General features: G+C 56.1%; 1 protein-coding gene across 2 annotated transcripts; it reads left to right on the top strand.

Annotated features, from left to right (window-relative positions):
* Nucleotides 1-295: 295 nt before the first annotated feature.
* On the top strand, nt 296-11,950 carry C5H2orf50 (chromosome 5 C2orf50 homolog). Of its 2 annotated transcripts, none has more exons than XM_041755870.1 (4): nt 296-803; nt 5,861-5,900; nt 7,910-8,142; nt 11,876-11,950. In XM_041755870.1, the coding sequence occupies exons 1-3, from the start codon at nt 565-567 to the stop codon at nt 8,099-8,101; spliced, it is 471 nt and encodes a 156-aa protein (XP_041611804.1). In that variant the 5' UTR covers nt 296-564; the 3' UTR covers nt 8,102-8,142; nt 11,876-11,950. The 2 variants fall into 2 exon arrangements, with proteins under 2 accessions (XP_041611804.1, XP_041611803.1); XM_041755869.1 differs by lacking the exon at nt 11,876-11,950 and adding an exon at nt 8,519-8,916.
* Nucleotides 11,951-12,146: the final 196 nt, after the last annotated feature.

The raw sequence follows: 12,146 nt of genomic DNA, 5'->3' as shown, positions 1-12,146 counted from the left end.
TTCTGGTGGGAGCCCATGCCTCCCCACCAGGGGAGCCGAGCAGGTTATTATGGTCCTTTCACACACCCCAAGGGGGGCAGAGCAGCTCAAGGCCATGCAGCAATTGGGAGGCCGGGGCCCCAACACCCCCCCATCCTGTCTAGGAGCCAGAGTCTTTCCTCACTGCCCCAGAAATCAGGGCTTTGGCCCCCCTCCCCTCCCCCATGCTGTTTTTGAGGTCTCTGGCCAGGGGGCCGGGGCCCTGGGGACAGAGCTGAGGGGCAGCTGAGCTGGGCTTGGTACAGATGCAGCAAGTCTCTCCACCCCCCGGGTTCAGATGTCACACACACTTGGGAGCTGGCCCGTCCCCTGGACAACCGTCAACACAGGCAGAAGCTCAAAACACAGCTCGGCTCCAACGCTCTCCCCGCCGACTTCAGCCACTCTGAGCCTGGGGCCTGGGGGGCGGCGGGGAGGACCCCGGCCCAGGCTCAGCCCGGAGCCTCTCTCTCCTGTGCCTCTCTCGATCTCTCCACTTCTCTGTCTTTCTCTGTCTCTCTCTGTCTCCCCATCACACCCGTACCCATGGGGAGCCCCCCCACCCCTGGGTTCCAGAAAACCACGTCCGCTGGGTACCGGCTGCCCTCAACCAGGCCGCCAGCCGTAGATTCCTGCACTGCCCGAGGTGGCCCCGCGGTGGGCAGGGGTCGCCAAGCCCCCCAGGCCCCAGAAGCGGAGCGCTCGGCCCTGGGAACGAACGGTGTGCAGCGGGACCAGCTGTGGAGGGAGCTCTTGGAGGCCGAGAGGAGGGGCCAGCAGCGCTGGTGAGTGACCTGCCTGACCCTCGGGGTCTAGGAAGCTTCTGGAAAAAGAGAGACCCATGAGAAGGAGTAAGCAGGCAAACGTGTTGGCGTCAAAGTGCTCGGGCCACGAGTTGGGGAGAACATGGCCCGGCCAGACTGGAGCCCGAGGGTGGGAGGGAGAGGTGGCAGGGGCCAGGTGGCCCAGCGCTCACTCTGGGGTCCCATCTGCCTTTGAATAATCCCTCCAGCTGGAGCCCCAGGGATAGACTGGGGGGCAGCAGTGGCGGGGGGAGCCCTCGCCCTCTGACCCAAGGGAGAGACATCCCTTCAGGCATCTGTTCAATCCAGACATTCCTGTCAGACTGCGACAAGGGACAACACAGGCCAACACCTGGCTCCTGGGAGCCCCCAGCTCAGGACAGGGCTGCCACAAAGCAAGCCAAGAGACAAGAAATAGTGTGGCAAGTGTCATGGAGCGAGGGGAGGGTGGGCGCCTTCTTTCTACAAGGTGCTCACAGAGGCCTCTCTGAGGACATGGCCCAGAGGCTGACGGGAAATGTGAGAAGGGGCCACGGAGAGTCTGGTGTTTTTAAAAACAGAACAAAACAAAGACAGTCCATGTGGCTGAGGCAGTCGGCGAGGGGACAGGAGCCTCAAGATCAGACATAGGGGACACCTGGGTGGCTCAGTGGTTGAGGGCCTGCCTTTGGTTCAGGGCGTGACCCCGGGGTCCTGGGATCGAGTCTCACATCAGGGTCCCCACAGGGACCCTGCTTCTCCCTCAGCCTGTGTCTCTGCCTCTCTCTGTGTCTCTCATGAATAAATCAATAAAATCTTTAAAAAAAAAAAAAAAAAGAAAACTTTTTTTTTTTTTTTTTTTTTTTTTTTATTTATGATAGTCACAGAGAGAGAGAGAGAGGCAGAGACACAGGCGGAGGGAGAAGCAGGCTCCATGCACCGGGAGCCTGATGTGGGACTCGATCCCGGGTCTCCAGGATCGCGCCCTGGCCAAAGGCAGGCGCCAAACCGCTGCGCCACCCAGGGATCCCAAAAAAGAAAACTTTAAAAAAAAGATCAGAAGTAGGAGGAACATGTCATATACTGTAAAAGGTCATATTTTTTTAAATGTAATGAGACACCATCAAGGGTTGCGAGGAAGAGCATGATGTGATCTAGCCTGAGAACTGTGGGAAAACTCGAGGAATGGCTTCATGGTAGCGTTATGAGAACTGCTGATGGATTAGAGTGAGAGGGTGTGTGGTGTGTCTGTGGTGTGTTGGTGGATTGGGGTGTGTGCATGTGTGTGGTGTGGGGGGATATGTGGGGCATGGGGGTGTGGCGGGTGTGTGTATGTGTGTGTGGTGTGTATGATACGTGCACAGGATGTGTGTGGGGGAAGTGGTGTGTGTGTACACATGTGGTGTGTGTGTGTGTGGTGTGTAAGGGGGTGGGGGTATAGGGTATATGTGTGTACATATGTGGTATGTGGGCTGTGAGACTGGAAGGTGTCTATGTGGGGTGTGTGTGGTGTTGGTGTGGAGGACGTGTGTATGTGAGATGTGTGGAGGGGTGGGGGTGTATGGAGTGAGGGTGTGTGTGTACAGTGTGCACAGTGTGTGGGGTATGTGTGTGGTGTTTACGGAGTGTTGGTGTGAAGGTTGTGTGTGGTGTGTGTGGGGGTGTGTACGTGTGCTGTGTGGGGGGGTGTGTTTGGAGAGGGTGTGGGGTGTGGGGGTGAATGTGTGTGGGGTATGGGGTTATGTGTGGGGGGCGTATGTGTATGGTGTGTGGTGTGGAGGGGTGCGTATGTGGTGTGCGTGTGGCATTGGTGTGGAGGGTGTGTGTACGTGGGGTGTGTGTGTATGTGTGGTGTGTGGAGTGTTGGTGTGTGTGGGATGTGTGTAGGGTGTGTGGTGTGTGAGGTGTTGGTGTGGAGGAGGTGTGTACCTGCTGTGTGTGGTGGGGTGAGGGTGTGTGTGGTGCGTGTGGGGTGTGTGTGGGGTGTAGGCAGGGGTTGGGGTGCAGGGGACACTTACAAGGAAGGGCTGTCGACACAGTAAGGGGCCTGGGGAGAGCAGGAGCCGGAGACCTGAGCAGAGGTGGGAGTGGGGTCCAGGTCCGAGTCGCCACGAGGACCGCGGGAGGAGCACTCTGTGGGGCGGGCGGGAGGCCGCCCAGGAGGCCGCTGAGCATCAGCAGTCAAGAGCTGGACGTGGGACCAGGGGACAGAGGGCCGGGAGGCAGCCGGGGGTGGCCGGGAGGCGGCCGGCGTCACGGGAGGGACAAGGGACGTGGGGGTCGCTCTAGGGGGTGACAAAAGGCTGGTGCTGGCCATGACTCTGAATATGCGGGAACCACTGGACCATCCCCCCTACAGGGGTGACCCTCACGACCTGTGTGTACCCCCAGTGAGGAGGGGCCCGAGAACCTGGTGCTGGGACCCCCGGGCTGTCCCTGGAAGGGGCCTCGTGTCCCCAGAGATAAGGTCCTAGACCCAGTGGGCACACGTACTCCCTCCAGGGGACTGAGATGAGCCTCGGACAAGAAAGGGGTCACAGACCCCAAGAGGGGAGAGTTTAGGGAAACCCAACAGAAACACCATATGAGCCACACACGAAATATTCCGTATTCTAATGGCAGCCTTAAAAAATGTAACGAGGAACTAGTGAAATCCATTTTAATGATGAATCTCATCCAAAGTATCATCTTTTGGGTACATCGTCAATATTTGAAAAGGTATTCGGGAGATCATCTGACCTTCCTCTTTGCTCTGAGCCCTTGAAACCAGGTCGGTGTCTTACCTCCTACAGCCCTGAGAGGTGCTCCACACACCCGTTCCCCCCGGGGTTTCTCTAGATGGGGAAACTGAGGGCCCGAGAACACAGTGGCCTGGCTCAGGGCCCCCCAGCGAGCAGAGCAGGCAACGAGCAGCACAAAGCCGGGGACCCGGCATCCCCTCTCCCACGTCACTGGCTCTCACTGAGTCCTAGTGTGGCTCTGAGGTCAAGGTCCCTGCCTTCGGTGAGTTCAAGACCAACGCTATTGAAACGTGGCTCCCTGTGACAAGACGGGGAGTGGTGGCAGGTGAGGGGATCAGGACACCTGGGGAGGCTTGGAGGAGGTTGAGTGGGCAGGCAGAGAGGGAACAGGGTCCCCAGGAAGGGGTGGCTGGGGAGGGCCCCAACGTCTCAGGAGGGTGATGGGCTGAAGACAGGGGGAACCAAGAGGCAACTTGAAAAAGAATCCAAGAGAACCTCTAGAGAAGAATCTGTAATGTTGAGGGCACCTGGGTAGCCCCAGGGATGAGCATCTGCCTCCAGCTCACGGCATGATCCCAGGGTCCTGGGATCGAGTCCTGCATCGGGCTCCTGAAAGAGATCCTGCTTCTCTCTCTGCCTCTGTCTCTACCTCTCTCTGTGTGTCTCTTGTGGATAAATAAATAAGATCTTTAAAAGGAAAGGAAAAAAAAATCCTTAAAAAAAAATACAACTGAAGTGAGAAACCATAAACTCAGCTTCATCACAATTATCCAAAAAGACAAGGAGAGGAAGCAGACGGAAAAGGAATTGGAACCCTAGAGAACGGGACAAGAAGGTCCAACATACCTTTCAACAGAGCTCCCCAAGGGAAGGCTGGGAAAGATGAAATATTGGAGGAGAAAGTGTCTGAGAATTTTCTAGAACCAAAGAAATGCAGGCATCCACAGACCCCGGAGGATGTGCTCCATAGCAGGAGAGTAAACAACAAAGGAAGGCCCGAGACCCCAAAAGAGGGAACCCCTGAGTGGGGGTCAGGAGGGCAGGGCAGGTCCAGGGCAGCAGCCCTGGTGGGAGCAGGGCAACCCCGGATCCGGGACGGCGGCCTCTAGAGAAGAAGCGGGAAAGAGACATGGATTACCTGTTGGTTTGACTGCGTGGAAGACCGTACCGGGAGGGGCTTTATGATTTTGCTAGAGATTTTCAGTGATCTGTACACAGAAAGCTAAGGAAAAAAAGTGATTATAACTCTAGAAAAAAATTCCACGTTGTCCAAGTCAGGATCTGGGATCCTACGATCCAGGATAGTTGCTTAGTGAACGGTGTTTACAGAATCCTAAGGATATAAACGATACATGTTGGTTCAGCCAAAATCTAGAATATAGTCATTTGTGGAAGAAATGAGGGAAGGGAAGAGGGGCAGGAGAGCTAACGCATAATCAATTTTCCCAGGAGAGGGACCCCTGGGTGGTTCTGTGGTTGAGCGTCTGCCTTCGGCTCAGGGTGTGATCCCGGGGTCCTGGGATCGAGGCCCACATCCCCGCGGGGGAGCCTGCTTCTCCCTCTGCCTGTGTCTCCGCCCCTCTCTCTGTGTCTCCCATGAATTAATAAACAAAATCTTAAAAAAGAAATTCTCCCACAAGAGAAAGTCCACAGATATGTTTATAATTTCAAAAACTCAAGAAATAGTAGCCTAGACTTATTATTCCGGAATGGGGTGGTGACAGGCCCAAAGAAACAGCCAGAGGGCTGGAAGCCTGACCGGAGGCTGTGGGGTTCGAGGATCGGGGGCAGAGAAAACCTGTTTTTGTGATAAGTCTTACAGAACTCTTCAACTTCTTAAAAACAGATTAAACTAAAAATTAAATTAGCAGCCCAGGTAAGGCCCTTCTTCCCATCGTCACCATCCTGGCCTCCTGCCCCATCCCTACCTTCTTCTGCTGCCCACACTGGAAGGCCACAAAAAAAAAAAAAAAATTGAGGGAGCGATCCCTGGCTTTTCTTCACGAAATCCTTGAGGGCTCCCACGTGGGCAGAGGCACGCGGGGAGCTCGCCCCCCCCCCTCCCCGCCGCCGCTGCCTCCTCTGGCGCCAGGCCTCCCGCTCCGGGAAGCATCAGGTATTGAGATACTTGCCTGGTTGAGAGGCCACGCCATAAATACGTGGCTGGTTGGGGGTGTCTGTTGCACTCGATTGTTTTTAGCTCCTCCGTGATGTAATAAATGCATCCGTGGCATCGACTCATTCCCTTGATACAGAAAGTCATTTGCGAAAAAAATGTCACGGGAAGCTGTAACGCTGCCCACGTGTTTTCCTTTCCAGGGCTCAGCACTGGAGTTTCCTGAAAGACTACGATCCCCTGGTAAGGCCAGTGACGCGTCACTGCATCTAACGCTGATGGAGGCCCTGCTGTGTGCTAGAAGCTGGAATGTACAGAGGCCAAAAAAAAAAAAAAATACACTTTCTTGTCTCGAGAAACTCAGGGTCTGGGGGAAAGAAAATGCGTAGAGCATTCAGTTTTCCGCAGCGTTTCTCGGGTTTATGGAGATGAACCGACTGGGAAAGATAGACGTCTGCTTCGGAAATGTCCTGCCCCGTATGAGGATGCCAGCGAGGAGAGTGAGCGATGTGTGCTGTGCCCCCCCGGAGATGAGCTTGGGTGACCCCACCTCGCAAGCCAATTCCCTGCTTCTCATGGCGCCACCTCCAATCTGTCCTCCGCGTCGCTACCGGAGGCAGTTTCCTAAACCACAAAACTGACCCTGAGTTAAAATCCTGCTTAAAATCCTTCCACCTGTGTTTCCCAGGGTGGCTCACGAGGCTTCCCAGGATCTGACCTGCACCCCCACCCCCACCCTGACCTCCACGCCCCTTTCAGCTACGCCTCTGTGCATGCTGTGCCCCTGCCTGAAATGCGCTTCCGCCTTGTCAGGCTCATTCATCGCTCAGAGGCCTCCTGCTGAGAAATCTCTCCTTCCTGGGGGAGCTGGATCAGGTCCCCCTATTCCTCACCTGCTGGCAGATCCTGCCCAACTCCCTGGCTATCGCAGGTCGGGTTTCACCCACCAGTTTCTCTGGGTGGCAGCTGGGGACCCCACCCATCAGCCATGCCCTACCCCCCAGCACCCGATAAATATTTTGCACTCTGTTGGGTGAATGACCAAGTGGGAGAATGAGTCTGGCTGTTAAGAAAGGTCAGAGAACCAACCTGGAAAATGAGCAGTGAGCGTAGCAAGTCAACCAAGACGGTGGCCGCACCCTGCCAGGTTGAGGGAAGGCTTAAAGTCTATGTGCCCAGCCTGCGGGCTCGCTGTCTGCCCTGGGAGAGAAGGTGTGGGTCCCGAGACCTGAAGTCCCACCCTGAGCTCCTGGACTGGGCTTCCAGCCTAGAGTCTCCCTGCCGAGGCCTGGGGATTAGCAACCTGACCACTGACACCTGCATCGCGCCCAGAGGTGTGGGGCCACCCAGGCCCGGACTTTCCCACGTGAAAGCGAGGATCCTGTTACCTCGCTGGTCCCATAACCTCTATTTGAGCCAGGGTAGCACAGAGTTAACCCCCAACCCAAAGCCTCATCAGATTATTCTCACATCATACATTCACTCACTCGTTCACCTTCCACTACCAGAAGTCACCAGAAACACGAGCGCAAATGTTCAGACCCCCCAGACTGGGAACAAACCCAAATGCCATCCACGAGGTGGGTAGATAACATGGACCGTTCACACAAGCCCCACGATGGTGGACCGTGGAGCGAGGACAGCAAAAGGGCTGTGATCACAGCCGAAACCATGCACGGACCTTGAAAACACGTTCCCGAGAGACAGGAGCCAAGGTCTTATTAAGATGAAGTTCAAAACTGGGATTTAGAGATTGTGGCGGGTGGGATTTCTTGATCTGGGCAGCGCTGCTCAGACCTGTTGTGGAGGCCTGTGGAGCCGGACGGTTATGATTTGGGGACATTTCTGTGTGTGTGTCAGTCTTCAGGTGAAGAAGTCACCCCCAAACAAACCAACCCTCAGGCACTCCCACCATAGGTGAGGCAGGGTCTTAGGTGGTGGGGATGGAGATTGGAATCAGACAGGGCCCCTCCAGGGTCACTGGAGGCCAAGGCTCAAAGGGGAGGGTTCGGGGGAGCATCTGAAGTAGGGAGCCCAGGGTGAGGAAGGTGCAGTGGGCCTCAGCTGAAGGGTCTCGTAACCCTCTGGGCTCCTGGGGCCAAGTTGGGGTGGCAGCTGCTGGAAGTTGCCTGCAGAGGCCACCTCCTTCCTGCACCCTTGCCTGCCCCTCCACCCCCGGGATGGTCCTGGCCGCCTGCAGGCCTGCCCTGGATTCCATGCAGCTGGTGACACAGACTGTCCCCTCTCCCCAGGGCAATAAGAAGGAGCCCGTGAAGCTGCCGGAGTACGTGCCTTTCTTCTCCGACACCGTCCCCAACTCCACGAACCAGGTTGTGGGCAGCAGGGTGGGCACGCCCCTGGGGCAAACCCTCATTGGCATGGACTTTTTCTTTGTGGACGGAGTCCGGAAGAAGAAGCTGGAAGCCGAGCTGCAGCCCGTGTAGGAGGAAGAGGAGGAGGAGGAGGGCCGGCTGGCCTGCCCCAGGTGGGTGTAGGGGTGGCGTGGGGAGGGAGGCCAGCCCCAGGGCCCCAGTCAACAGCCCACACGCGTCCGCCAGCCTCTCCTTCTCTCCCGGCCCCGCACAGCCTTCCTGAGGCTCCACTGGCCCATTTTCACACATGAGCTCAGAAGGACTCCAGGTCCGTGGCCCTGGACCCAGCAGCGGTGGGGACCCCCTCTCGAGGCCCAGGAGGGGCAGCCCTGGGCTTGCAGTCATGAGCTGACCGCCTGGGTTCAAATCCCGCTCCTGACTCTGAGCAGCTGTGTGACGTTGCACGGGTTGTTCGAACCTTCTGTGCTGCTGTAACAAGTAGGCCACACGCCGAGGGGCTAGAAACAGCACATACGTATTATCTCACAGCGCTGGAGGTCGAAATCCAAAGTGGGTCTCACCGGACTGAAATCAAGGTATGCACAGGGCTGCATTTCCTTCTGGCCACTAAAGGCACCTGAGTCCTCGCCTTTTCCAGCTTCTAGAGGAGAGACTGCCCTCATCCCTCGGCCCGTGACTCCCTCCTCTCCAAGCAGAATGGGAGCATCACCAATCTCCAAACCTCTCTCGGCCTCCCTCCTTCCATCTTTCCAGACAGCCAGGATAATCTCTCCATCTCACCGTTCTTAATTTAATCATGTCTGCAAAATCCCTTTTGCGTGTAAGGTAACATATCCGCAGGGCCCAGGGACTAGGACACGGACGTCTTTGGTGGGCCATTTTTCTGCCTACCACATACAGAAATAATAAAAGTACTGATTCTAGAAGGTTGTCGTGCAGGTGAGATGAGCTACTGTGTGTAACTGTTCAGAGCAGCGCCTGGACCATGGTATGAGGGTGTGTTTGCCGAGGACGCCCCTCTCTTGGGAGGGAGGGTTGCATCCTGGTGAATCATGCAGGGAAGTGTGGGTCCTCACACAGGGGCTGCTGGGAGGTAACCCCCCCCCCCATCAGTCTGTCCGTCTCTTTCATTACTGAGTGATGGTCTGGGTGGTCATGGTTAGGCCAGAGCCAAGTCGGAGGAGCCCACCGGAGGAGCCCGAGCTGAGGCCCTGCAAGGGCACCCCTGGGAACCTGTGCCCCAGACCCACCCCATGCCCTCTGTGCTCTGGGGAGGCCCCTCGTGGAGGGTCCGGCCTGGGCTCAGCCGCAGCAGGAGAGGGGGTCCAGAGGGGGTCTTATTTCCATGTGAGAGACAGGATGGAAGCAAGAGATAGACTGGGAACTCCCAGGAGGTAGGAAAAGTCAAGGTTAAATGCGGATGCGGCCGGCGGAGCCCAGGCAGACCGGAGGGAATCATCCAGAACTTCTCCACCTGTGCCCGAGGGAGGGTAGGAGGCCCAGGGACAGGCGCGGGATCGGCCACTCCCTGGCAGCAGAGCCGCCTACAGACCATGTGCCTACTGAGCGCGAACTCTGTGCTTGGCACATTACTGAATGGTCACCATTTGAGAGATGTGGAAACTAAGTCAAAGGCTTCATTCAATCCGGCCGGGATCCCACAGCTAGTGAAGAGCCAGACTCTCGCGCCTGACTCACTGTACCCAAGTCTCCTCCCCGGGCCTCAGTGTTCACAGCTGTAAAATGGGGGAGGAGAGTCCGATTCCCAGGAAGTCCCCGGCTCAGGGCTCGGCCGTGAGCGTGCAAGCATGAGTGAGTGCTGAGTCGTGCGGGTGTACGCAGCGCATTCGCTGGCCGCGGTCATGCTGGTGTGACACAGCACTTCATTTCCTGCTCACGGATCTGCATGGACTTGGCTCCAAGCTTCAGATCGAGTGCACACGTCTCTCGTTATCCGGGACCCACAGCTTCCTGGGGCACGTTCTCGGGGCATAGCGCCAGGGACCGGGAGCCAGTCCGAACCACGCAAGGCTTCCATAGCACACATCCGCTAACGTCTTATTGGCCAAACAAGTCACACGGCCAACCCCAGCCTCACTAAGGCAAGAAAGCACACTTTGTCCACAGCACGAGGCTCAGAAAGCAAATATTGGGGCAGCCCAGGTGGCTCAGCAGTTTAGCCCAGGGCCTGATCCTGGAGACCCGGGATCAAGTCCCATGTCAGGCTCCCTGCATGGAGCCTGCTTCTCCCTCTGCCTGTGTCTCTGCCTCTCTCTTTCTTTCTCTTTCTCTCTCATGAATAAGTAAATAAAAATCTTTTAAAAAAAAGAAAGCAAATATTGGCTGAGTGATAATCCCAACTGTGATGCAGAGGATCTGACCATTTGCGTGGGTGGCTTTGGGCAATAGTTTTCCGTACGTTGCTTAAAACAACACCAGACATACTCCAAGGGTGATGTCCCAGACTCGGTCCTGTCTAGGCTTGGACAAGCCCCGCTAGAGGCAGGCACCAGTTCTGCTCCGGCTTATGGGGCTGTGGACTCAGGAACCCTCAGCCTCAGACAGAAGGCTCATCTGAGGGAGTGGAGAAGGCAGGTCCCCACTGAGGGAGTGGAGAAGGCAGGGGGAGGGGGGAGTCCTCCTGCAGAAGGAGCCACCCAGCTGCTCCTGGAGGAAAAGTCAAAATTCGGGGAGATGGGGAGGGCCAGGCATTTCTGCTGGATGGGGCAGGCAGTGCCAGGGAGGGCCCCAAGGCAGGGGGATCCCGGAGAGCGGAGATCCCCTCAAGGGCCTCCTCCTGCACTCTGCAGCCCACCTGTGCAGGGCATCATCGCAGGGCCCCCTCCTCATACCAGCCGGCCGGTCTGCCTCAGTGTCTCGCTTGGAGCAGAACAAAGGAGGCTGGCTGGGCCAGGAGGAGAAGTGGGTACCAAGCCTGCGTGTCGGCACAGCAAAGGCAAGAGGGCCGTTAGAAACGAGGAGCTGGGGGATCCCTGGGTGGCTCAGCGGTTTAGCGCCGCCTTCAGCCCAGGGCGTGATCCTGGAGTCCCGAGATCGAGTCCCGCGTCGGGCTCCCTGCATGGAGCCTGCTTCTCCCTTTGCCTGTGTCTCTGCCTCTCTCTCTCTCTCTCTCTCTCTATGTCTATCATGAATAAATAAATAAAATCTTAAAAAAAAAAAAAAAAGAAAGAAAGAAAAAAACGAGGAGCTGAGACATCTCCCTGCCCGAGGCCAGGGAGAACTAGAATCAGGGGCTAATGAGCCACACTGAGGCTCAGGGATTCCTTCTTCGCCTTTTTAACTGCTTCTCTGAGCACCTCTGCCTCTTTCTCCTCTCTGTGGCAGAGCCAGCGTCTCTGCTCCCATTAAAACAACAACAACAACCCACTGTCCAGGGAACATACAAAGTGAGCCTGGAGCCTCCTCCTGTGGCAGAAAGTGAGGAAGTGTTCAAAACGGGATGGGGAGCCTCAAAGGGATGGATGTAAGAGCCCGTCCGAAGGGGCTCCCACAGGCCAAATTTGGGACAAGGTGAGCATCAGAGTGATGTCCTTACCTGACTTCACCTACGGCAACCCAGCCCGTACAGCTTCTGAGCAAAGCCCCCACAAATCCCATCAAAGAATAATAAGAACAATAATAATAATGAAGCCATGAGTTCATATCAATAAGTTTTAAGTTTTTTAAGTACAGGAAGAAAAGCTCCTCTCTACCGAAGAATATAGAATAAATGATGAAAACAGAAAATCACCATTTTATCTAATTTAGGTAAGAATCAGTAAAAGACGTTGAAAGAATTATGTGAAAGATTCTTAGGAAGGGATAAACGGTGAAGTCTGGGAGATTCCCATTAACCACATTATTAAATTTAACCTCCCCAACCAGAGGACAGCGGACAGCAGGTGCCTCCTGAGGGGACCCGCTGGGGAGGAGCACCCACGCACAGAGCACCTCTCCCCCCGCTCCCCATAACCCGAGCCACATCGTGAAGACACACCGGGCACACCCCAGCTGAGGTCCATTCTGCCAGACGGCCGGCCTTGACTCTTCAACCGTCAATGTCATAAGGGACACGGGACGGCTGAGGATGCGACATACATTAAAGGCAGCGCAGAGTGTCGTCGGGACCATCTCTCACGACAAAGCAAAAGCAGCT

Source organism: Vulpes lagopus, chromosome 5 (genome assembly GCF_018345385.1).
Source record: "Vulpes lagopus strain Blue_001 chromosome 5, ASM1834538v1, whole genome shotgun sequence".
Classification (NCBI taxonomy): domain Eukaryota; kingdom Metazoa; phylum Chordata; class Mammalia; order Carnivora; family Canidae; genus Vulpes; species Vulpes lagopus.
This window is presented reverse-complemented; position numbering and strand designations above follow the sequence as displayed.